The following is a 27,558-nucleotide window of genomic DNA, read 5'->3' as shown; positions in this document are numbered from 1 at the left end:
AGGAAAGACGAAGGTTCTGCGAGAGAATAAAAAGAACGAGAATGTTTGAAAATTCATAATATTACTTAGACAATTGTTTCTAGTAGTTTTGGCCTAAGTCTAAAAAATTAAATATTAATGAAGATATAGAGCTTGACTGAAATTTTATTTTAAAATTTGTGCTTCAATTACTTAAATGTTTGAAAAATGAGATTTGTGAAAAATCCTGACGAGATTGAGGACAACGAAAGTAATTTTCAAAACCAGTGTCAATTGATTCTAGCACACTTGTTATTGCTAAATCATTTGATAACATATTTTTTAAAGATAGCTTGTGAAATCAAATGCACCATCGATGGTCATCTCTTTGTTCGTTCTGGTGCACTTCACGTGCTTTACAGAGAATAGTCAAGAAGAGAGGGGGGGGGGGATATCTGGAGATAGCAATGCACCACTCGAGAAGTGATCCACCTGTTCGTTTCTCGATCGACTGCTTATCGCTGTGAAGAAACGCGACGCGTTCCTCATTTGCAGCCTTCATATCTTTGACTGCTGACATCATTGGCTGAAGGGCGAGGTTTAGGTGGAGGGCCCCACGAGGCGTACACTGGTGTGGGATATATAAGGGGCTGCCCGGTGGGGCAGAGACACGCCATCGCCATGACGACTCTCAGCCTGCACCTCCTGGTCCTGGCCGCCACAGTCATCGCAGCTCAGGTGAGGGACTCTATCTCAATTTGCTCAACTTCAGCACTAGCCATGCGATGCTGCTGCCGTTTGTTACGCTGTCCTCGCGTGGTGAGACGCCAGATTCCTTCGCGCCAAATATTCGCATGTCTGGACGTCTTCGGTTCTCCACACTGTTGTGACCAGTGCTTATGTTCATATCGTTTTTCCGTAAGTTTAACTAACAAAACAGATACACATAACAGAAACTTTGGTCGTCAATCATATATTCTCCTTCACTACCTGCAACATTCTTCCAACGATGGTTTAACTTTTCGATTCCGTGACCGTAGAATTCATGATGTTCTGAAAAGAAGAAATCGTCGAACCACTTTCGGAGCTCATTTTAATCCAGAAAGGAAGTTCCCTGAAGTTGTGCGTTAGAGATCGGAAAAGGAAAAAATCTGAGGGAGCAACGTGAATAAAGTTGATGCGAAATGACCTACCGACCAACTCATCTTTAGCGTTTTTTGTCAGTCTACCATGGTGCGAGGGTGCCTTATCGTGAAACAGCATCACTTTGCGCAGACTTCCTGGTCGTTGTTCCTGTATTGAGTCTGCAAGACGTCTCAGTTGTTGACAATAAATGTCAGTAGGGATGATTACCCCTCGTGGAAACAATTCGTAGTACACCACACTGTCACTATTCCACCAGATGAATAATATTACATTTGTGGATGCATGCACGTCTTTGTACAGGGAGTTTCTGCTTTGTTTGGGCTTAATCATCCCTTTCTTTTACTTAGCATGAAGACACCATTTCTCGTCACCAGAAACTATACAGGACAGGGATGTTCGAAGTTTTTCATGAACCAGTTGACGAGCAAGCAGAGGGGCACATATGACCACCCTCTGATTATCTGATTTTGTGATTTAGATCTCCTCCATTGTATGAAAATGTTTGACGATGGTGAAATGATCACACTTCACCACATCTGACAGTTCTCAAGTACACTGATGTGGATTATTGTGGATTAATGCGTTTAAACGATCTTCATCAAATCCCGAAGGTCTTCCTGAACGTGGAAAGTCACTAATGTCAAAACTGTTCTGCTTAAAACGAGAAAAGCCGCCCGGGATTAGCCGAGCGGTCTTAGGCGCTGCAGCCATGGACTGTACGGCTCGTCCCAGCGGAGGTTCGAGTCCTCCGTCGGGCACTGGTGTATGTGTTTGTCTTTAGGATAATTTAAGTTAAGTAGTTTGTAAGCTTAGGCACTGATGACCTTAGCAGTTAAGTCCCATAAGATTACACGCACTTTTTAACATTTTTCTTTTTTTAAACGAGAAAAACATTTTCTTGCCTTGCTCTGTCCAACAACATTATCCCTATACACGGCGCAAATGTTATCAGCTGCCTCCGCTGCTGTCATGCTCAAATAGCAGAATATGTCGGAAATGTTCTGATTTCTCCATTTGGCACTCCATTTTCTAGCGTGCACCTCTCCACTCACTATCTCCAAATGAAAAAATGACAATATATAAACCAAAATGGCAACAGTGAACTACAAATAAAAAACGAAAATCGTTAAATAAACCCATATCAGCCGGAATACTAACGTGAAAAACAAAAACGAAACGTTATCAACTTATGCGCCAAATAAATACAATCGCCCGTCCACAACCGCGGGTTCTTTGATTGCTCTGCGAGGAGGCCCATAACACTAGAACACATGAAGTATTAGTTCACTTTAGCACACAAGTACTGAATAATCTACAATTGTGATGGACTAACAAACAGTGCTCCTGAAGTACAACGTTCAACCTTGACAAAAGTGTATCTCCATCTGAAATGTCACAAACGCTGTCTTTCTCGATGTTGTTTTGACTGCTGAAGCTGAGGTCTCGAACTGGGACTCCGTTCTTGGATGCTCAACACTATTTTGACCACAGTGTGAGGACGCTGCGGTATTGGGGGAGAGTCGTGGTCTTTAGGAGTGCCTCCTATTGGTTGTTGCGAATTGTAGCGAGCCCCCGCATATATCAGTGGTATCGCTTCATGTTGCTGACATTGCTGTCGTACCGCGATATCTGAACGATACCACATACATCATCTTTATGAACGTAGTACTTCATACCTAGTCTACAAGTTCAGAGTGGATAATAGTGGCGAAATTACGTAGTACTTACAGTCTCTATTTTATAGTATTATAACATCAGTTACCACATCGGGCAAGTGGTGAAGAAACCAAGGAAAATTTGGAAAAGGGAATTAATGTCCAGGTACGAGAGATTAACTATTTGAGGTCTACCGAACGCATTATAATTCCGTCAGAGTGGGTAATGGAGTTGATAGAATCTTAAAAATACAGTGTAAAATAAACATCAGCAAAAGTGACGAGGATAGTGGAATGCAGGCAGATTAAATTAGGCAATTGTGATAGAACTTCATAAGGGCATGAGACATTGAAAGTAGTAGAGGCATTTTGCTATTTGGGCGGCAGAATAACTGGAAATGGGCGGTATAGAAAGAACAAAAAATGCAAATTGGTAAAAGCAAGGAAAACAGTTCTGAAGAAAGAGAGATCTATCAACGTCGAATAAGAATTTGAGTTAAGGTTTTTGTGTGAAGTATAATTCTGCATTGAAGTGAAATGTGGACGATAAGCAGTTTAAACAACAAAAGATTAGAAAGGTTTGAAATGTGCTGCTACAGGAGATGGCTGAGGAATAGATGGGTAGGTCGAAAGACTAATAAAACGATACAAATCTAAATGGGTAAATAAGAAATTTAGAGCACAAGTTGTCTAAAAGAGGGGATCGTGTGATAGGATACATCCTGACACGTCAACGAATCATGAATTCGGTAATGGAGAGAAGTGCTGGGAATAAAATTGTAGAGAAAGTCTGGCGCTAGACTGCAGTAAGCAGTTTAAAATGGTTGTATGGCTACATAGGGATGGAGATTCAAGAGCTACATCAAAACAGTCTTCATACTGAAGACCTCAACAAGAATCACAGCTACCACGTACTAAGTTGACGACACAATTTGCAAATATTTTATGAGTTTTGATAACTATTGGTTACGGACAGTTTTTCTTTATCAGATGGCTTTATTGCTGTTATCAGCTGTTTAATGTTTACAGTGACATGTCGCCCTTGTGTGGAGAACAATTTTGAACTGTGAAATACTATAGATGGAAATAAAAATATAAAAATTAACTCAAGTTAAAAATAACAAGAAAAATGTATGCCCGAGTACTTACAGTGAACTGTCCCAGTTATCTCTGAAAAGCCGGCCGGTGTGGCCGAGCGGTTCTAGGCGCTTAAGACTGGAACCGCGCAACCGCTACGGTCGCAGGTTCGAATCCTGCCTCGGGCGTGGCAGGTTAGTTAGGTTAGTTAGGTTTAAGTAGTTCTAAGTTTTAGGGGATTGATGACCTCAGATGTTAAGTCCCGTAGTGCTCTGAGTCATTTTTTATCTCTGAAAACAAGCAGTTTCCGAGTAGATCCATGTATGCCGTTGACACCCTTACCGCAACTTAATTGTCATCTCTTCTCAGGTTTGCCTGATGCCCAAAGTAAGTAATGAGCGTCTTTACTCTGTAGCGTCTCTGTGTGCTGTCAGTGCATGTTAGAACACTCGTTGCTAGTGTGAGAACAGGTCGTTCAGTAACCATGTGACACTGGCGGCCCACTGTCTCGGAAAGTTCGTGGTTCTGTCGGCAAAAGCACTCACTAAAGTGATAAATGTATCAACTTAGCTGTATTCACCCTGTGTCATATTATTTTGTGCTGTTTATTGTTATCAAAGCACTTTTTTCATACAAACTGCGAACACTAACCGACGTCTTCTTGTGTCTTGCAGGCTGCGGTGAACTGGAGTGACGTCAAGCCTATGAGGCAGCACGTTTCAGTGCCCGTCAAAGTCCTCAAGGGTGGTAAGTTCAGAACACTGTGTTACACTAGATTGTAAACTCGCACCTCATACTGGGGGAAGACGAAAGACTTTCTGAAATGGAGACGAGATTGTTCACTTGCTCATAGTCCATGACATGTACTTATACCACTTCAGAAGACTGCATGCAGCAAGCAGGGGAGTAGGACCACGGTTTGAACTGAGGTCGGTGCTAGTACGATGCCAGCAAATCTTTTAAAGACGATGCGTCATCCAAATTGGCTTCACATTAGACAATCGTGGTTTCAGTAGAAAGATGGGACAGAACCACTATTTCGCGTGCATAACAATTGAAGGGCTGGCTAATGAGAGACCCGCATCAAAGCCGCATCCAAGGTTAATGAACGTGATTCAGTACAGCCCTGGCCAACATTTACGCTGCGGCAGCACAGTCAAATCTTCTAAGCGTTCCAGCTTCCCCCATCAGTGCACTGTTCGAGCAGCTGTGAGTAACATGGCTATATGTTGAAATCTACACACAGAGATGTCAATAATTACCGGCCAGTATCCTTCCTTACAGTATTTTCAAAAATCGTCGAGAAAGTAATGTACTCAAGAGTGGTTACCGATCTCAACCGTAATGGGATACTTAGTAAATCACAGTCAGCCCGCCCGGTTGGCCGTGATGTCTAACGCACGGCTTTCCTGGCGGGAAGGAGCGCCTGGTCCCCGGCACGAATCCGCCAGGCGGATTAGTGTCGAGGTCCGGTGAGTCGGCCAGTCTGTGGATGGTTTTTAGGCGGTTTTCCATCTGCCTCCGCGAATGCGGGCTGGTTCCCCTTATTCCGCCTCAGCTACACTATGTCGGCGATTGCTGAGCAAACAAGTTCTCCACGTACGAGTACACCACCATTACTCTACCACGCCAACATAGGGGTTATACTCGTCTGGTGTGAGACGTTCCCTTGGTGGGGGGGGGGGGGGGGCGGGGGGGTCCACCGGGGGCCCAAGCGCGCAGTAACCATGGGTTCGGTGTGGGGCGGCGGAGGGGTGAAGTGGACGACGGTAGTCGTCGTGGGGTTGCGGACCCCTGCGGCTGTGGCGGGGACGGAGCCTCCCCGTCGTTTCTAGGTCTACGGTTAACACAACATAAATCACAGTCTGGATTTCAAAAACGCTGTTTCACAGAAACAGCAATATACAATTTCACTGCCAACATAATAGCGTCTTTAAATAGTAAAATGTCACCAATAGGTATTTTCTGTGACTTACCCAAAGCGCTCGACTGTGTAAACCATGACATTATATGACATAAATTACAATTCTGTGGTATAAATGGAAAAGCATATGAGTCGTTTAAGTCATATCCACAGAACAGGAAGCAAAATGTTTGTTTATACGATTTAAGTGATTTAAGGAAGTTTCCCACTTCATCTAACTGGGGTGAAATTACATTAGTTGTTCCATGGGGTTCGATCATGGGTCCCCTTCCGTACTTGATGTATGTGAATGACCTCCCTTCCTGTCTGAAACAAGAAGATAAACTGACACTGTTTGCTGATGATACAAGCATAATTATTAATCCAGTAAAGAAACACCAATAGAAAATAATACAAATAATGTCTTTGGAAAAGTCATTGACTAGTTTTCTGCTAATGGGCTTGCTCTGAGCCTTGAAAAAACACAGTACATCCAAGTTTCTAGTGCAAGGAGTCCAGTTTCTTCAATAGATGTAAAACATCAACAGAAGTCAGTAGTCAGGGTAGATCATACTAAGTATTTGAATGTACATATAGATGACAATCTTAATTGTTAAAGTGCATTATTGAATTTCTTTTACGCAACTGGTTGCATATTATTTCGTTATATACGATTTCAGCTGCTGAATATGGATAAAATACTCTACAAGTATACATTGTGAAGTGTCAGGGTGATGGAGGCGAGGGGGACCCAGTGGAAACACTTTTGACAGTTAATAATGACTCCAGTACTAGATGCAGAGACGCAAACACACTTTTCTCTGTTGTCTCGTGGAATTGTGTGTACTGCCGGTGCTATGCAACTTCCCAACACAATATTTCGACGTCGTAAATCGGCGTCTTCGTCAGGTGTTTCCTGAGACTGGTCGACAAGCTGACCGTATCCCACATTTATGCCTGGGAGTAGTCTGGTGTTCCCTACACCTACCGCGCCCGCTGAGGCCGTCTGTCGGGATGCTATTTATCGCTAGGTATCCCATCCGCTGTCCGCGCCCGTTGCCGCTGTTTTCCCCGGTGGCGGCAGTGCCAAGGCGTTTCGTACTCGGCCGACGCCCTCCAGGCACGTTTCCAGCACTATCGGCGTGCAGCAGACGTTTCTCATGCCGCTGGCGACCGCTCTGTCGTACCCCCGTCGTTCTTCTGGCCTTATGATATCGTTACGCCCCTGCAAGGTGCGCTGCCTGCCGAATCAGGTTGCTGTGGGACATGCATATCCTGTCAGCGCACGCCGCTGCAATCTCTCGTGGCGGTGGCCGCCGTCTGTAGTTCTGTTCTGCGTCTGCTCCCAGGATGTGTGGTGCCTGAGATTTTGGGTGGTTTATGGTGCTCTTTCTCTTGTCCGTGAGGGCTACAGTTGTCTCCCGAGGAGCTAATAGCTGCCTGGTGCTCCATAAGAAAGTTGATCCCGTTGTCTGAGGTTCGTTACCAAAGAAGGGAACTTTTTCCCGTTGTTTATTTATTAATTCTAAAGCAGGATTCCACGCCGTACTACTCTGCTTTATGCTTCCCGTGTGATCAGGTGTTGGGAAGACGCAAGCCATCGGCAGTACAGTCTATTCCACGAGATGACACCGAATCGATGGGAAAGTCTAAAAATTACTTACTTACTTACTCCATGGCAATATGCTCGTCTGAGGACCCTGGCCACCTCAGTCACAGTCTTCCAGTCGTTTCGGTCTTCAGCACACCTGCACCACCTCCTCACTCCCATTGCCTCCAGGTCGGCTTCCTCATCTTCCAGCTATTTCACACGCGGTCGTCCTCTCTTCCTTCTACCACCAGGATGTCCCATTATCAGCTTCTTCGGGAGACTTTCTTCTGTCATCCGCTGGACATGTTCGATACATCTTAGCCTTCCCGTTTTGACTGAGGTTACCAAATCAGCTTCTTTGTACAGAGACCTTATTTCTTCATCAGTCATAATTCTCCATACCTCACCTTCTTTTTACAGGACCAAAATTCTTCCTCAGCACTTTCCTTTCCCAGATATTTAGCTTCTGCTCCAAAGCCTCCGTCAGTACCCATGCCTCACTGCCATACATAAGAACTGGTTTGATCACTGTTTTGTAAAGTGTCAGCTTAAATTTCCTACTTAGGTTCTTACTTTCGAGCATGGAGTATAGCGCTCTATATGATCTGCTGAGGACCTTAATTCGGTTTGCTATATCTGCCTCCACTTAAATTTATGATCTAATTACTGAGTTAAGGTGTATAAAACTGTCTACTCTTTCGAAGCTGTACTCTTCTAACTGGAGATCATCTATGTTTCTTCTAACTCTCTTCCAGTTACCATGTACTTAGATTTAGTCTCACTAATTACTAAACCAAGGTTCTTGACAGCGTCTTCAAGCTCTTTGAAAGCTGATGTAAGCATCTCCGTACTTCCAGCACTTATTACTACATCATCTGCGTAGACTAAAATTTGAAGAAGTCTATTGTAAATATTGCCCCCTGCGTTTGTGGTTATTGATCTACTGCATTCTCTAATACCAGGTTGAATAGTACTGGGGATAAAGTGTCTCCCTGTATTAGGCCTTCTTCCGTTGGAAAGGATATCGACAGACATCCCTGAACTTTAACCTGACTTCTGATGTTATCCACGTTCATCTCAGTTAATTTTATTAACTTGTTAGGAAATTCTAAAGCCGCATTCCACGTCGTACTGGTATCCTGCTTCACGTTCGATCAGATGTTGGGAAGACGCACGCCACCGGCAGTACAGCCGATTCCACGAGATGACACCGAATCGCCGGAAAGTCTAAGAAATTATGCTTCTCTCTATTGTCTCTGGCCAGCGCTGACATATGGGCAGCGGCTTCTGGATTGACTGCTGATCCAGAGCCCCGTAATTCTGACGGAATACCTGAGACAGCTCGGCGGCCTTTGTAGGCTACGGCCATTGACGTTGTCGGAACACTGCTTTCATCGGCATCGTGGAACACTCGCGGACACTCTCTCCACGCACGATACAATGGTTTACACATGAATCGCTGCCCTCTGGCAGAAGCTGGATGGCCGCTGGTGCTGTGGCTTCAGTTCCACCACGAACTCAGCGTTGGCGGCAACAGGCACAGAATGCAGGAGTCGACCCGTAAAAGATTTAGTGCTTGCAGCCCCGTCTTGAACCCATATTTGCTGCTGGCAGCCGAATCGTCTTGCTATCTGGCGTAGACCTAGCATCATAGTGATGCAGCTGGTTTCCGGCGACTAGAAGTGACCCCCCTCTCAAAAACTCCTGGCTTATTTACTTCCATCTGGCGCGCATTTGTTTTACTAGAATACGCACCTAGTCGCGTCACCCATGGCAAGAGACTTGCTTTGGTGTGATGACATCGCCTCACTTGCTGCCAATTACTGCTGTGCGGTGCAGTCTACTGCTGCATTTGGCTGCCCTTGCCTCGCAGGTCTCCGAGTGCGTCTGTTTTTGCGACCCCACATGTCACCACACTGGCGGTTCCTGGCTCGCGGGTGCTAACTCATGCTCTACGGTGGCTTCCTAACTACTTCTTATTGCTTTTACTAAAGACATCACATTTGCTCCAAGCCTAGGTAGCAGTACTACAGTTGAGGTATGGATCAGTTACAAACGATGAAACAAAACTTCTAGTACGAAATAGCAGTGAGTATGTCATTAAAAAGTACGATGAAATGTTTCTTCGGAGATGTATGCATGCCCAAATGAGCACGCACTGTAGCGACTACATCTGTCAAGAAATACAGGAAATGTATTCACAGTTGCGAATATGGACCACCTTCAGCTGTATATTGGAATGACGCCAGTGAAAATTTGTGTCAGATTGGAAGTAGAACCCAGATTTCCCGATTTACTGGAGAAGTTGCCTTACCTGCTTTGGCTATCCGGCCACGTATCACAGCCACATCCAAACTTCCATATGTCGTTGTTTATACGTTACAACCTGCACTAGTACGGTACATATATTCCCATCCAGGAAGGACACATTTTTTGACAGTCGAGGGTCTGGTATTAGTGGATAAACACGGAATACCAGTGCCTGTGTTATTAATAAGTTAAATGCAATATTCCTTCAGACATACATGCATTAGCACTATAAATTGGTCGTTTTGCGGGGTAAACCGGGCCACTGTTGCCTACTATTGAGGAGTGACTAATCCTGATAACTCTCAAAGATGGTGATTGACGATATTTAACATAATATTTTTCAGCTCCTTAATTGATCAGTGGATAACACAAGACCAAGTACATCTACGAAATTTTTGGAAAGAAGGTACATATGGTAGAACTCCAACGGTGCCCACTTTAGTCTTCTGCTTGTCATTGCCCATTTCCGAGTGGAGCTCTGGGAACCACACGAAAGTACTGTTGCAGGGATCGGTGCCGAAACTGATGCCGTCCGTATGTCGTTCATAGATCATGGACTGGAACCATAGCACTGCTCTCACACTATACACAACGCTTTGGCCCCTGATGTATTCTGCGAGCCTCTATTCCTAACAAGGACAGGTCCTATCCCGAGATCAACTTTTGTCGATGCGTCTTGGCATATTGGTCAGTGGCAGCTATAAAGTGACTCATGTGAGTGAGTTTAAATCAAAATACTTCCGTCTGTCAAAAATCGAGGTCAAGGGACACGATGCAGGATCCGGTTTGGGGCAGGTGGAATCATTCGATCATTCTAAAAAAAAAAAAAATGACATGTTATTTGTACGTATGAAGGTAGTCAGCCAATAACTACCGATTAGTCGCAGAATTAATGATTTCGACCCAAGTCAGATACATAGTGGAGAAAAGATATTGATGACCATGCAGACATATTTTTGCTCTTTGGCAAGTGAATGAAAGCGATCGCAAAATTTCTATTTTAGCATTCACATTCACCCCCCAAAAGAAATATATTGTGACAAGAAAGTAGACAAGAAACACGCAGGCCTACTAACTTCGATGATATGCTTTCTCCTTAGTGCAGCCGTTTTTCTTTTTGTTTTTTTCTGGGTTTTATTCTTCGCTAAATGTGGTTGTTTTTAGGAAAAGCGACGAAAAATTTGTCAGAAGTAGTCTGCAGTTTTCACTGAAATATTCCCCCCCTCTCCCTCCCTATCGCCCTCTCTCTCTCTAAAGAAGAAACCATAGTCAATGTGCATCGGACAGTATTCTTTACAGAACTAGTGAAATGAACACTGAACGAAACCCATTTGCCTGGTCCACATATTTTCTGCCCTATATGCAATGAAAAGCTAAGTTGATTTACATTCATTAAAATACCTCCCTTGGTGTTTAATTTAGGCGCTAACAAAGCATATGTTGAGCAACAATGTATGTCAGTTTCGCGACAGTTTTAATTTTCCTACTAGAGAGTAGAAAAGTTTCAAGAAAGACCAATCGAACCCAAAAGTACTATGATACGAAAGTGGGTCTGATACCACTTGACCAACGACCTCCTTGGAAAGGACTTTTCTCTCCAAATAAATCTGCAACGGACTGCAATCATCAAATCTTTGATTTCCTAGAAAATATTAGATTGTGGGCGTGATATTTAAAAATAAAATTTTATTGTTTTCGAGTGTTCTAACGATTCCGTTTGGCCCGAAACGGATCCTGCGCCTTGACGATTGACATTGATTTTACCGAAATAGGAAGAGTAGTGGCGTGGCCACGTCCTCAGGAGCCACTATCAAGAGGCATGTGCATGTGTTATCACTGTATGTGTGGTGTGTGATTAGATTTCTTTTCCGTGCAGCTGGACGCATCACCAACGGTCAGGTTGCGACTCTGGGCCAGTTCCCGTACCAGGCTGGTCTCATCATCACTGTGTCTGACGGACAGGCTTTCTGCGGTGGCTCCATCATCAGTGACACCTGGATTCTCACCGCCGCTCACTGCGCTGACCCGTGAGTATCCTCACTATACAATTACTTCCAGCCACAACCATTCTCAACTAACTGGTCCAGTAGTTTTTTTAATTTTCTTTTTTTTTATTAAGGAAACTCATAATGTATAGATACACCGACTGTTACTATGTGAATTGCTTTTATTTGACTAACAGTTTCGGTCTTTCAGACCATCTTAAGGTACCTAAACATTAACACATAACGAAACAGACTTAATGCACCAACATTGAAGAAATTATGATCAAGAATAGGTAAAAACATGAGACATTTAGAAATCCATCGCAACATTGTACACACGTTCACAATATGATTTCCAGTGTACAAAAGATTTGCATAGTTTTCAGTAATTCTTGTTTTGTCCTCTTAAAGGTCATTACTAGGAAGATCCCAGTTTGCTTTCCACAAAAGACTGGCACGTGGCAAATAACAGTATTCGCTCTAAGGATTCACGTAACTAACGAAGTATTGTGATAGGGACTCTATATTTACTGATGTAGATGACAATGTTCTTTGAAAAATATCTAAGAAATTAAGTAAATATTTAGCTACCAATAGGAGAGAAACAGGAGTTCATTAATATAATTGAGGAAGCCAAAGTACGATCACATAGGATACCATCCGTAATTTAAATGGATAGAGGATTTATTGATGGGGATGATGGAACATGTTATCTTGGATGGAGAACCATCCATAGACGTAACTTCAGACATGTCCCTTGGGAAGTGTCTTGGGACCCATGCTGTTCATATTGTATGTTAACGATCCGGTAAAGAATATTGATGGTAACCTCAAACTTTTTATAGATGATCCAGTTATCTGTGCTAGAGTACTACCTGAAAAAAAATGCACAAGTATCCAGTCTGAGGCTGATGAGCTTTTAAATGGTACAAGGATTGGCAACTAACTTTAAATGTTCATAAATATAAAACGGTGGAGTTCACGAACAATAGTATCCTATGGCTACAATATAGGATTCTGGGAAAACTGTTGTACTTTCGATTCAAAAAAGAACGCACAAATGATGACAGGCAAAAGTTGTTAGGAATTCGTGCCCCCGTAAAAACATCAATATGCGAGGTGTACAGCAAATGATCTTGACGACAAACCAAGAAAAGATTCTGGTCCTACATAAAACGCTAAGCGGGTCGAAAGCTTCTGTTCACTCACTCTATTACCAGTCTGGTATGGCAATAAAAGACAGCAAAGGAAAGCGGAAGTTTTAAATATCGCGTTTAAGAATTCATCCACGAAGGAGACCCCAGTATGGAGAACATAATAATAGGCTTCCATGGCGTAGAGGAGCAGCTGAAAGAATTGAAAACAAATAAGTCTCCAAGTGGGTGTGGAATCCCAGTTCGGTTTTACAGAGAGTGCTCTACGCCTGGGTTTCACAAAAATGCTATGTTCCGAGGAACACCAGTTTTCCACGGGAAGTGAATAAGTACTCCGGGAAAAAAACTAATAAAAACATGATTTTTTACCATGCTAATTATTTCTTTTTAATTTTATTATGTTTTCCGTATTATTAGTTACGATTTAAAATTGAACTAACTACTAAATAAAACTTTTATTCCATTTTTAAAATTTTGTTAACCTTCAAAACAAACAAGGTGCTCCATCAAAGTACCAGGATTCTCAAATTGTTCCGTCAGGGGAAAGGTTTTGGAATACCTGTTATAGACGAAATGGGAAACAACAAATATTTCAGGGATGCCCGACGGTGAGATTGGGTTTCGCATACCATTCAGTGGTATAACGTGAGTCACATGTTTAATCTATAATACTGAACGTCTAAAACGCTGCACGGGTCTTATTGCATGTAGCCTAACTAACATCTTCCAGGGGCAATAAAATTTGATTGTTAGTATTCCATACAATCACTGACGGAATTTTGAAATTTCAAATGTTTAAGAGGTATAATCTTGTTTTAAAGTTTAATAGAGTATCACAACTATTGAGGTTATAAACTATGTTTATGTCTTGAGGCAACTGTAGGCGCGCAAATTACCCTGACTACAGTCATCCAGTACTTGATGATGAGACCACTTAGTGGCTTCCAATGGATTTTACACATAATTCCAAATCTCTACGAAACTTTTTCTCGCTGTTACGTACCACAAAACAATGAAAGAAAAAGCTGTATCGCTTACTACATTTTCGCTGAACACACAGTAGAACTTCAACAGCAGACATGGCGATTTTGTTCATTACTTCTTCACTGCAAACTCAGTTCACAAACATTTTGCAGACAGCATCTACACATAACAATGAAAGTCTATGCAATATTTTATCATTATAAGACGCATAGTTCAGAAGAGTTCAGGAGACTTATGACATAAGGATTGAGATATGTGAAGAACTAGCTTTTCTTACAACAGCTGTATTAATGCAATTTTATGGCAGTTCGATTCTTTAAAGAATCGGATGTGGACGTGAGCTTCTGGTGATGTATTCTAAACGCAAATATTCGTTCTGCTTATAACAGTACCAGTAAACCCCAGGTTCTTTAAAGAATTGAAGTCTCTTGTATGAAACAGCTTCAAACGTTTGATCACTGTGTTAAATATCTTACAACAAGGCTATAAGCAAGAAAAATTTTACAATAAGCTTGAAATTACGTTAAAATTTTTTTGGAATTATTAAGTGCTCCCATTATCAAACACTGGATCGGTGGACTTTTGGTAATTCGCGTCCGTCTGAAGCAAAAGCTAGTTTATCACGCATGTACTGATATATGATTCGTATAATGGTGTAATTTTGCGAGTATATTCAGTGTTATAGATGGATACTGCTTGCAAAACATGATCCGAGTAGAGCTAGTAGTTAAGAAGTAACAAAGTAAAACGTCATGACTGATGCAGAAGTCTTACTGCAAGAACAGCGGAAGTACGGTAAGCGATACACTCCTTTCCTTTCATAATCTTGCGGAGACTGTCAGCGAGTAAATGTTTCACATATCTTTGAAATTGTGGTTAAAGTTTGTTGGAAGACTAATTGCTCTCATTCTCTACTGCAGGGTGAATATAATCGTGGTAATTTGCGCATAGTGAACTATCCTGCCTTGAGACAATCACAGATTGTAGCACTTGACTTACTGTCTTAGATCCTTAACGTAAGATCATACCTCTTAATGAGTAAATTGTGATAAAATTCCAAATTTTTGAATTCAGTAAATAATTACATGAAATATTGAAAATCAAATTTTGCTGCCTCTTCAAGCAGTTAGATACGCATTCTGCAACTGAAATTATGAATCATAAACGATGAACTGTGAGTCATGAAACGGGTTAGTCAGCAATATATAAGGGGAGAGACAAATGAAAATCTAACACCCACCACAGCGGGACCATAGAATGGTTCCACTCAAAAATAATTACCACCTACGTTAAGGCATCTATCCCACTGGGAGAAGAGACGATCAATTCCTGTTTCGTAGAGCGCAACCACTCTTGCATTTCCTCGTCTTACTGGAGCCAAAGTCCACGCATGTCTTTCTTCGGGTCGCAAAAGACGTGAAAATCACACGGTGGAAGATCCGGGCTATACGAAGGCTGTTGTGATGTTTCCCAACCAAATCACTGAGCGTTGTCTTCGTCCGATGGCAGTGTGGGGGCGGCCGTTGACATGCAACAAGATGATTCTGTCCGACAGCATTCCTGGGTGTTCTGACTTTATGGCACGTTGCAGTTTCTGCGAAGTGTCTTCGTAGCGCATTGACTGTGGTTCGACGCTCGAGGAACTCGACGAGCGGATGGTAACTGCGAAAGACGAAGTCATCAGCACCTTATCGTAACTTGTGCGAACAGATTTGGATTTCTTTGGCAGGGGAGATATGGGATGTTTCCACTGTTTGCTTTGCCGTTTGCCCTCGAATGACGTCGGATGGGATAAGCCTGTTGCCTTCACACTGCGAATTGGACGAAGGCTGCGCTTCAGCAATTAGGTTGCGAAACACTGTATCATCTTCCGTACAAACTGGATCCTTCACCGTCTGATTTTCACATCTTTGGCGAAATGAAGTGAGGCATGTGTGGACTTGAGTTTCAGTCGGACGAGGAAGTGCAAAAATGGATGAGGTTCTGGATCCTTCAGCGGCTGGCTGCATTCTGCGAAACAGGAACTGGTTCAAATGGCTCTGAGCACTATGGGACTTTACATCTGAGGTCATCAGTCCCCTAGAACTTAGAACTAATTAAACCTAACTAACCTAAGGACATCACACTCATCCATGCCCAAGGCAGGATACGAACCTGCGACCGTAGAACGCGCGGTTCCAGACTGAAGCGCCTAGAACCGCTCGGCCACACCGACCGACTCAAACACGAACTGATCGTGGCGTTTCCCTGTGGGATAAATGTCTCAATATGAGCGGTGATCACTTTTGGATGGAACCATTTCACGGTCCTATTACGGGGGGTGTTCGGTTTTCATTTGACTGCCTCTCATAGATACTTCAGGATTCGTTTTTAGTTTTTCAACAATCGCCGAACTGTGCACGGATAATACACAAACAAGTTAATCAGTGCCCTGGTATTCGAGAGCTTGTTGTACTATATTGTGGTGGTTTAATGTTAATACAACGCATTGATTAAGTTTCTCTGTTTTGTCTGCTTTTTAATGTATGTCCCTGTTATCCTTTTTTGGAATCTACTGAATGACCGAATGAACAACCGCCATGCTTAGTCCGCCTCTGGCGTACTGCGTTTATGACACGCTCTCTGTGCTGTGTTGCAGGGGCACGCTCTTCGAGATTCACCTGGGCGCTCTGTACGTGCGCCAGGAGGAGGCCCAGCAGGTGGTGCTCTCGAGCACGACCAAGATCGTGCATAACAGATACATCGCTAGCCCGCCCTCCAACGACATCGCCCTCGTGCAGCTGCCCAGCGCCGTCACCTTCAACGGTGAGCACTCCCACAGCGACAGGCGCCGTTGCGCTCCAGTTCAGACGCACGTCAGTCAACGCTATACGAGTACAATGTATAGCATAGACTGTTGCTGCAAGAGGTCCACAGTTTTAACTGTACAGTATAACTTAAAACTGCGGACCTATTGCAGCGAGAGCCTCTGCCTAGTAAAACTGAATGAATAACCGTTATCTTAGTGGACACTGTCCATCGACTTACCTGTTATAATCCATTTAGACAAAATTAATTTTACACTTAATTAGAACACAAATTATTGCTTATTTCTTTTCACTTGCAGGGTTCTGTAGTTCTACAGCAATCTCAGCGGACAAAAAACACTGAGGTAGCAAAAGTTATGGGATACCTGCTGATAAAGTGTCGGACCTCGTTTTGCCTGGCATATTGCAGCAACTCGATATGGTATGGACTTAGCAAGTCGTTAGAAGTCCTCTGCAAAACTAGAGAACCACGCTACCTCTATAGGTGCCCCTAAATGCGAAAGTGTTTCCGGTGCAGGATGCTGTGCAACAACTGATCTTTCGAATGAGTCTCATAAATGGTCGACGGAATTCATGCCGGGCGATCTGGATGGTCAAATCATTAGCTCGAATTTTCCAGAATGTTCTTCAAATTACTGACGAACAATTGTGGCCCGGTGAAATGGTGTATTCTCACCCACAAAACTTCCATCGTTGTTTTGGAACATGAAGTCCATGAATGGTTGCAAATGGTCTCCTGGAAGCCGAACATAACCATTTCTAGTCATCGTTCGGTTCAGCTGTACCAGAAGACCCAGTCGATTCCATGTAAACACAGCCGACACCATTATGGAGCCACCACCAGCTTGCACAGTGCCTTGTTGACAACTTTAAAAGAAACTCCAATTGAAAATGATACAAATAAGGTCTTAGGAAAAGTCATTAATTGGTTTTCTGCAAATGGGCTTGCTCTAAACTTAAAAAAAAAACACAGTACATCCAAGTTTCTGCTGCAAAAAGTACAGTTCCTTCAATAAATATAACACATCAACAGAAGTCAGTAGACATGGTAGAGCATACTACGTTTTTGGGTGTACATATAGATGAGAATCTTAACTGGAAAATTCATATTTTGGATCTTGTAAAGCTACTAGGTTCAGCAACTTTTGCAATAAGAATAATCGTCAATTTTGAGGTTTTAGAGATTACTAAGCTAACATACTTTGCATACTTTCACTCTCTGATATCATACGGAATAATATTTTGGGGTAACTCAACATTTAGACTGTTGGGTTGGCTGAAGAGCCAATACCGTTTTACGAGGGGAGGCCGAAATGCACGCGGTTTATCTCACGCAGGCTGGCTTGAGGAGGGAAGGACTATACTGACGTGAGAGCTGGGACATGACAAGTAATTAGAATTCAGAAAGCGGACGTAATTAGTTTGATACTTAACTTTAATCCATTAATGATGAACGTCACTCTTGACGTTACATGATTCACAATATTGTCTGTTCAGAATACATTCTTGAAGAATATGGCGCCTTCCTAGGTCGTAGCAAATGATGTAGCTGAAGGCTATGCTAAAATGTCGTCTCGACAAGTGAGATCGTCTGTAAACAGTGAACCATCGCTAGCAAAGTCGGCTGTACAACTGGGGCGAGTGCTAGGGAGTCTGTCTAGACTAGACCTGCCATGTGGCGGCGCTCGGTCTGCAATCACTGATAGTGGCAACACGCGGGTCCGACATATACTAACGGACCGCGGACGATTTAAAGGCTATAGTGACCCATCTTGTAGGCATCTTTTTAAAAGATTGGGAATTCTTACAACAGCTCCTCAGTACATTTACTCACTAATGAAATTTGTTCTCAACAACATGAACCAGTTTAAAAACGACAGTGACATTCATAATAACAAAAAAAGTAAGTCTTACACTATCCTTTACTCATCCTATCTTTAGCACAGAAAGGGGTAAAATATGTTGTTATAAAAATTCGACGAATTACCAGATGAAATAAAATGTCTGGCAGACAGCAGTAATAGCTTCAAAAATAAATTGAAATCATGTCTCCTTGACAACTCCTTCTATACCATAGATGAATTCTTGAATAGGAACAAATATAATCTACAAATATATTATAGGCATTTTGTGCCATTTAGGGGTATGGGGTAAATAATAGAAATATTAATCTTTAACTATATATATATATATATATATATATATATATATATATATATATATATATATTAAAAATTTTTGTTTCATATGTGCATTTCTTCTGCACTTGACACGTTCCACATTATAACGGCTACCGTATCGTGCGATTGATCAATGGAACATGTAACCAACTAACTAACTAACTTGGATCCATGACTTCGTGGGGTCTGCGCCACACTCGAACCCTACCACCAGCTCTTACCAACTGAAATCGGGATTCATCTGACCAGGCCACGGTTTTACAATCGTCTAGGGTCCAACAGATACGGCCACGAGTGCAGGAGAAGCGCTGTAGGTGATGTCACGCTGTTAGTAAAGGCGTTCAAGTCGGTCGTTTGCTACTACATCCCATTAACGCCAAATTCTGCAGCGGTGTCCTAGCGGATACGTTCGTCATACATCTCACACTGATTTCCGAGGTTGCTTCAGGCAGTGTCGCTTGTTTGTTAGCACTGACGACTAAGCAAACGCCGCTGCTCTCGGTCGTTAAGAGAAGGCCGTCGGCCATTACGTTGCCTGTGGTGAGAGAAATGCCTGAAATTTGGTATTCTTTGCACACTCTTGACGCTGTGTATCTCGGGATACTGAATTCCCTAACGATTTCCGAAATGGAATGTCCCACGTGTCTAGCTCCCCATTCCCCATTCAAGGTCTGTTAATTCCCGTCGCCAGACCATAATCTCGCCGAACGTCGCCTGCCCTTTCGAATATTGTGTACGTGATAGCATAGCCATCTGTGTGTGTCCATATCTCTGCCCCATCATGGCTTTTGCCACCTCAGTGTATAACTAGTATAGATCACATGTCTTTCTTTCCTTGCCGTCCATTGTCACAAGGAGAGTCGTTGCTGCTGTTAATCTCCTGTGGGAGGTGTGCTGCAATGTGAGACAATGAAACTTCTCTCTGCCTACAGAATACATCCAGCCTGTGAACCTGCCCAGTAGCAGCGAGCTGAACAACAAGTTCGTCGGAGCCGAGACGACGGTCAGTGGGTGGGGACTGGAGAGCGACTGTGAGTAATCCTCTGTTGATAACATATGCATACCTTGTGTGTGTGTGTGTGTGTGTGTGTGTGTGCGTGTGTGTGTGTGTGTGTGTGTGTGTGTGTGCGCCCAAATGCGCGCGAGCGCGTGAATAAAAGTGCGTGGTATGTAAGTATAATAATGTAAGCAAGACATAGGGCTCTCCTTCGTTCTAACGTTGCTTCGCTAGTGAAACAGACTCCTGCTCTTCAATCAATATATACAATCACAGCACAATCTGGTCGCGCAAACGAACAATACCTTTTACCATAACATATAGTAGTTTCTCAACAAAAATGGACTCAGATGTAGTTAGATCGCCGATTACAGCTCGTCCAGTGTGGTGAGATGGTTCCGGTAGTCACTGTCTTGCAATGTGTCTCACAAGAAGTAGCCACAAGGAGTCAGATCGGGTGAATATGGGTGTCAATCCATCACTGCGTCAACAAATTGGCAGTAGTCCAACACAACGGCATTACCGATGCGTTCATCAAGAAAGTGAAACATCTATTTGGTGCGATGTGGTCTGGCTCCATCTTGCATAAATCACTCAGTACGTTTTCGATCCTCCGAAGCTATCGGCCTCTGCTGCATACCACAGCCCAAACACTAACTTTCTGAGAATGCAATGATTCCGCTTCACACAAATGGAGATCTTCGCTACCCCAAAGTCACAATTTCTGTTTATTCACAACTCCGTTCAGGTGGAGGCGTTCCTCATCTCTGAACCAGATGCAGCCAACATGAAAACCGTCATTAGCAACCATTATGAAGATATGGTTCGCAAAGTCAGCCCTATGTCGCACGGCTCAGGTATCGCCTGGTGGCTTTGGGTTTTGAATGGACACATATGTAGGCTCTGTCTCGGTATATTCTGCGTGCTGGAATGCATCAGCCACAGTCCTTCGGACGGATTTACTCGGATTTTGACAAACAATTCCAGAAACCATGATGACATATTCAGGAGCAACTACAGTTTGCCTGGGCCAAAAATCCCTCCTAGATGATGAGCCACACTGCCTGTCCGCTGGAATCCGGCGAAGAGCTTGCGAATAGTTTTCGTATCGAATTCTTTTGGAACATTAAATCCTGTTTGGAAAGTGCGCCTAGTTTTCGTAGGGCTGTGTTCTAACCTATGGTATTCCTGTAACAGAAAAAACACGTTGTTCAATGGAAGAGATGATTTTAATCTCTTTCTTCGCTACACATACCTCCTTTCACGTTTCATCTGCAGAACTGATCGCTCTTAGCTGTGGTGCACTACTTATAACCACTACGTATTGCGATTACAACGCTACCTGTTAGCAGATTTTCTGTATAAAGTTCCTACAGCCTTCACAACAAATATCCTGTTTGTTGCACTTGTCTATAGATCTTAGCTTTCGAGATATTTAATACTGAAATCAGGGACTCGTTCGCTGGACACCCTTAATTATTCTTTAGGTGATCAATTTTCTATGAAAAAAATGAAAACAACTTTCTCAACATCTACTGTTGGTATTCATCTTCTATTTTCCGGAATATTTCGTAAAAATTATCGCAATATGTGTACACTGATATTCTGTACAAGCACTGACAATATTTTGTCTTTAGCAAATGGATTGAAAATATTCTTTACATGACGGAAAAATATTTTGGGATGGTACGAATGGGGACGGCGACTGAAGTTTCAGCAACAGTTTAGTGACTCCCGGTCCGTAGGAAGTATTTTCTGTGCCGCTGTACAACTATGCTTCTTTCAGAAGTTTTCGACCTCTGTAAATCATGCCTCACCCAATCATCTTTTTTCGCCGTATTGATTTTTCTCTCATCGTCCCTGAATGACTCGCATTTCTCAGATCGCATGGCATTTAATAATATATCTTTGTTGTATGTGACAACAGCACTATTTGTTCCCAAGTGTAGACTATAATATACTATGTCTATCTGTCTTGAACCTTTACATGAGTTATAAGGGCTATGTCCGAAGTGACCAGACTATTAGTGCAAATACAGTAGATACTAAGGACAGGAGTGTGTTTACAAACATAACCAGAGTCTGCCAAAAGCTGTCGTGGACATCATAGAGATCTGTGTCATACATAGTTACTAAAGAGAAGTCTTGATGATCGCACACAGAATCAGAATGAGATTATGAGGCAACATAGTTTCGACCGGAATTCTGGTCCTCATATGCATGAAGCTTCTTTGCACTGGTTATCATAGTTGATGTCGCCTCCTCCCATACAGCGACTGCACTAACAGTAGCAATGTCTCCATTTTCACAAAAACCTGTCGTTCTTCTGTTACTTATATGCTTTCCCCGAAGATTTCTTCTTTTTAAAAATTCGGTTACTGAATCATTCCATATTTGCACTGATCCAACAATAAAAATCACAAACAAACAACAAAGGTGTTAGTTGTTCTTGATATTCGCAAGGGTGCTCGTACCCGGGGACAAGGGGGGATGCGCCTCCCCCCACCCCACCTAGCCCTCAGGAAAAAGAAAAAAAATATATAGTGCAGCCAGTCGCTTTTCTTTCACGAAAATGATTTAAAACTCGGTATTATGCAGGTTTGTAATAGGGTCGGAACTGGAACGTTTTATGGGTGCTTTAAGGCATCATTCATCTGTGAAATTATTAAAAATATTCCGTACCCTCCAGGCCTTGTCCCCCCACCCCCAACAAACTATCATATTGGCTCTCTGGATATTCGCCACCTGAAATGGAAACAACTGCCTATAGTAGAACATTAGCGAACTGTGACTACATGTACCCCGATGTATTATCTGTGAATTTTCTGAAAAATTAAATGACATATTTCACCAGAGAATATTTCGCGCCAAGCCTATATGAGCATTTTTAAAAAATACATTTAAAAAGAATTCAGGTAAATACAAAATATATATATCATGTTGAAGAGGAAATCCTTCACCGTTTTAATATACTAAAAACGATATTCACGGCACTTTCTGGGACCTTTACCCATTTCTTCCTTCCATCGAACTTTAGGCTTCCTTCTCCCAAAAGGAAAAATCGTGATATAAAGCTCCTTCTCCACAAAAGTTGTTCGATGAAGTGAAGAAAGGGGGCTGCTTAAATCTCAAATGTAAGATAAAATAGAGCCAATGACTCATGTAGATTGACCAAGATACTGAAATTCAGCTGTAGTATCTACGAGCATCTCACCTTCAGTTGTGCAACACGAATTACTTCGATGAACGTTCAGGGACAGTTAACACGCCTGGCCAAAAGCCGTTTGCAAAATAACCTCATATTTGGAGGAGACAGACTCCGACGCAACGGGAAACGCCTTTGTTCTAACGATGTCCACTCCAAATCCTATATCAGTTCAAAGACACTCTCTCCCCTAGTTCACGATAATACGAAACGTGCAGACCTTCTTTGAACTTTTTCGATGTACTCCGTCAATTCTAACTAGTAAGGAACCCAAACCGCGCAGTAGCATTCTAAAACAGGAAGGACATTAGTGTAGGCAGTCTCTTTAGTAGATCTGTTACATTTTCTAAGTGCCCTGCCAATAAAACGCAGTCTTTGGTTATACTGCCCCACAACACGTTCTATGTGTTCTTTCCAGTTTAAGTTGTTCGTAATTGATGTAAGACCTCTTCTTGGTACTCCCTCTGTCATGTAGGGTTGCAGTTGATAAGCTGATACTTCAGCAGTCGGCGTGTCCAGCTTATGCCACAGTTCCTCGTTCCTTATTGCATTACGCTCAGCGAGAGTACACAGTTGCCATTTTCGTGTTGCAGCATCTGAACAGATCAGCGAGGTGCTGCGCTACGCCGTGGCTCCCGTCATCAGCCACCTGTCCTGCAACCTGCGCTACTTCTTCCAGATCGACGACGACATGCACATCTGCACGTCCGGCGACGACGGCGTCAGCACTTGCAACGTATGTATACACACACAACACACAGAGTAGAAAAAATACCTGTACAAAGTTTTAGTGTTTAGATAAGGTAAAGAGAAACACTACATTTGTGTGGCACGACACAGATGCTTCTTTCCCCTGCTAAGGGCCATTAGTGCTTTAATGTTGTTGTCGTCGATCGGAGACAGTATTCAGAGTGCTGTGTCATAAATACTGTTTCAGAGATATTGGTGAGGCTGCCGCCCGTTTACATTAACGGATAACTGGTATCGGCGTTCTGGTGACTGTCTAACAAGGTCGTAACAACCAGGTGTTTCACGAAAACTGCCTGCAGCTTTAGCCGAATGGGCAACCCGTTCTTATGTGGCGTCTATCTGTGTGTTGTACAGCCAATTCTTCTTCTTCGCCCTCAAGAGAAAATCCAGAAGATTGAGGCAATATCTCTAAAACAATATTCATCACACAGAAGTTTGAACATCGTCTCTGAGTATCACTAGAGTCAAAAATTCCACGAACTGCTAGCGGGGAAACAGATACATATGGCATTTTTGTCTATTCTACACACACAAAAACAGTATATACTAAGGTTTTTACATCCTTGCACGCGGACATGCGCGTGTTTCTGCTGCTATAAACGAGATCGTGCAGAATCACTCGACTCTCTATGTCCCAATGAGACACAGAGAAATTACCACAATCTGAGTAGTATACAATTACTTCCCTTTGTCGTCATGCATTTTTTTTTTCATTTAACATTTACATTGCTCCTCTAGGGGAGGCGGACTGGCAGCGTCCATTTTGCTGCCTTCAGCCTTTGATTGAAGAACAATCACATATACAGATAAGAACAAGAATAAAAGCAATATCACAGTCTTGGACAAGAATAAAAGCAATATCATAATCTTGATGGAACGGTTGTATGAGCAATCTGAATACTTCTTAGGGTCATGGTGCTCTGCGTTCCTACTAACATTTCCTACGTGATGAGTTTAGGCGTGTATAGAACTGAAGACTAGGTAATATGAGGAACGGTGTGGGTCGATTATCGGTAGGGATCAAGGGATGGTTGTCGGTGCTAAGGGGCGGAAGGATTTCCGTTATGAATGGGAACGATAGCCTTGAGTCTTTATTTGAAAAGATGGAATAAGTAGGTTCCGTATCGATACAATGGTAACGTTTCAAGAATGATGTCTTGGTCTTTGAGGGGAAGGTGCTTGAAGTTACCCAGGAAAAGTGCATGGAGTGTGTGATGATTTAGGGAAGGAGGGACTGGTGAGAAAGGTGAGGCAGCCAAATACGGTTCTCAATGGTGGATGATGTAGCAGGGTGTAGGGGGTTTGATTTTGAGGGGAGGCATAGGACTGAAGACACTTCAGGTGTTTATGATTTGGTACGGGATACAGGTGGGAAGGGTAAAAGAACACGCAAACCGAGGCGGATTGGGCAACGCTCAACGACTCGGAAAGAGTGGTAAACATGGGAGAGGCAGAGAGCCATGCAACACTTGCATAGAGGAAGATGGAATCGATGAACGACTTTTAGGTCTGTAAGACTGTAGACGGATTTAATCTCAATATTGGGTTAGATCAAGATTACGGCTGATGTATTTTGGACTGTTAGTAGGTTAACTTTTCATCGAAGATTAGGTCAAGATATCTGAGTGCTTTGGTTAGGTATTTGAATAGTTGTAGATTGTGAGGTAAAGGTCTAGTGCGTAAAGAGTTCTTTCCTATAATTATTCCCTGGATTTTCCAAGACTGATGAAGAAGTACTGCCAGTAGTTGCACCAGGAGATGCAGTTTCTGAATTCAAATAGAAGACAATGGAAGGAGCAGTGACGATATGGAACCTTGGCGAGTGGGTTTAGTTGATTCTTACACATGATGGACAGTTAGAAAGTATGCCATAAGGCGGACGTAACTGACTGGAAGCACATGTCTGTGGAGTTCGCACAAAATTCCATCTGTACACAGTCATAGGCTCTTTAAATGTCTGCAAATGGGAAGGGCAGTGTCGGCGTTTCTTGTGTTGGTGATGACTGAGATTGAATAGGTTCTCACAGACATATGTACTATAATATATTTTATTCGTATCTCCGCCCATAAAGAATTATAAGCGTGCTCCCCTATGCTTCTCTTCGGATCATTCAATACAAGTATCAGGCAATGTAACTCGAGTCCGTACTGTCATTTGTATTCATTGGAAGTCAAATAACTTGCTGCACTCTGTTCGGTTCATTGTTCTAGGAATGACGAAGAGTTCCGCTGTTACCGGCAGCTGTTGATGATTACATAGATGCTGCTTCAGCTGTAGACTAAGCACTCCAGCGAACTGTGACCTTCTGGTTAAGCTGCTGGAGGCTGTCCTTGCAGCAGCATTGTGTATACACGAGAGACCTCTACAGTACGAGGTGTCATCGACGATTAACAGACAACACAATGAGCCGTCCCTAAGCTTACAACTACGATGCTTTTGTAATCCTATCCATTTTCATTTATTCATTTAAATCTGGTCTGTAACGTAATCAAGGCGGAATTTTGAACATTTCATGTAACAACACGTTTCGTGCATTGCTGGTACGTCCTATATCTGTCCCTCCCCCGTGCTTGATGTGATTTGAAGAGAAACTCTAACATGGAAATACAGCGTTTCCGAACTAATTTTCATACAACAATTTAATTCCTCAATGTGTGAAGATGACTCCTGTACCTCATTACTACTACGTTCCGCGTGAACGTCTGCATTTTCCAGTCCTCTGGTAATGTCCCCGTCTGTGTGTACAGGGCGACAGTGGCGGCCCACTGGTGATCTACGAGGACGACGGATCGGCCACGCAGATCGGAATTGTGTCCTTCGGTATCGTCTTTGGATGTGAGATCGGGTGGCCACCAGTGTTCACCCGCGTCACCAACTACATGGACTGGATCAGCGAGAACAGTGGCATCGCCATCAGATCATAGATGCGCTTTGCTCGTGTATTCTGTGTGAATCAATAAAAGACCCAAAACAGCAACATTGTATTTTCCTTTGTTAGCGTAGATACGGAGAGCACTAAGCTTCCACATTTTATCTTATGATCAGGAAAGTGTCTCTTAGTACAGCTCTCTATGAAGCAGTACAAGGTAGCCATTAAGTAATTGGATTCACTTTAGCAAGTAACATGGCCACGAATAGACCAAGCCTATAAAATATCAGTGTCAACAGTACCTTTGAGCACCCAGCTAATGACGAAAGTTAGTTCACTAGCTATTCCGCCCACAGTATTAAGAAATAACACATACAACACCAAATTGAGGAGTCCAGAAGCAAAATGCAGTGAGTGTACTAGAATATTTTTTCCAGGGAACGAAAAACACTTCTTACTTACTTCACATGGCAGATATTCGAAATTCCTTTTCATCATAGATTTATGCTTACCTAAGGAGTATATTTCTGGCAATTCCTGAAATATTCAGCTTTTATTTTGTTAGTTATTACCTTAAATAATTTGGACTCATCGAGTTTTGCCTCTGTTCCCAGGGATCTACAGAGTTATGCTTCTGTAGATATCGATGTGCATATATTATCATTATATAAAAAAAGAAACCTTAATACTGTTACAAAAGATTTAAAGACTAAAACTGAATGTGATTACAAAGTATGTGACATTAAACAGTAGTTTGAAAGTAGTTGATGCAAAGTATGTGACATTAAACAATAGTTTGAAGGTAGTTAATACGTCACAAGCTTTCAATTCCTACCCGTCCCCTCTAAATTACACTGGCAACTCATTCTCCTCTGGATGAATTTCAAAGTCTGAATCTTCTTCTGCAATGTTCCCAGCTGTCTGACAATGGATTACATTCTAGTAAAAACCAAGATTTTCGTTTTCAAATGGCTCTGATCACTATG

The 27,558-nt window shown here is 42.6% G+C and overlaps 1 protein-coding gene across 1 annotated transcript; it reads left to right on the top strand.

The window, feature by feature from the left end:
- The first annotated feature begins 587 nt into the window (after positions 1-587).
- LOC126281931 (brachyurin-like) lies at positions 588-26,680 on the top strand. The gene is made up of 7 exons (XM_049981270.1): positions 588-696; positions 4,511-4,583; positions 11,517-11,667; positions 16,402-16,568; positions 19,683-19,781; positions 23,546-23,688; positions 26,451-26,680. The coding sequence occupies exons 1-7, from the start codon at positions 640-642 to the stop codon at positions 26,625-26,627; spliced, it is 867 nt and encodes a 288-aa protein (XP_049837227.1). The 5' UTR covers positions 588-639; the 3' UTR covers positions 26,628-26,680.
- The last annotated feature ends 878 nt before the right edge of the window (positions 26,681-27,558 follow it).

This window comes from Schistocerca gregaria, chromosome 7 (genome assembly GCF_023897955.1).
Source record: "Schistocerca gregaria isolate iqSchGreg1 chromosome 7, iqSchGreg1.2, whole genome shotgun sequence".
NCBI classification, from domain to species: domain Eukaryota; kingdom Metazoa; phylum Arthropoda; class Insecta; order Orthoptera; family Acrididae; genus Schistocerca; species Schistocerca gregaria.
Note: the sequence above shows the minus strand (reverse complement) of the source record. Positions and strands in the feature narration are given on the sequence as shown.

Excerpts from the sequence above, each read along its gene's own strand:
- LOC126281931 (XM_049981270.1), top strand. The coding sequence starts at position 640 with ATGACGACTCTCAGCCTGCACCTCCTGGTCCTGGCCGCCACAGTCATC. Across the intron at positions 19,782-23,545 it reads GTGGGGACTGGAGAGCGACT|CATCTGAACAGATCAGCGAG; the intron begins GTGAGTAATCCT and ends TTCGTGTTGCAG. Across the intron at positions 23,689-26,450 it reads ACGGCGTCAGCACTTGCAAC|GGCGACAGTGGCGGCCCACT; the intron begins GTATGTATACAC and ends CTGTGTGTACAG.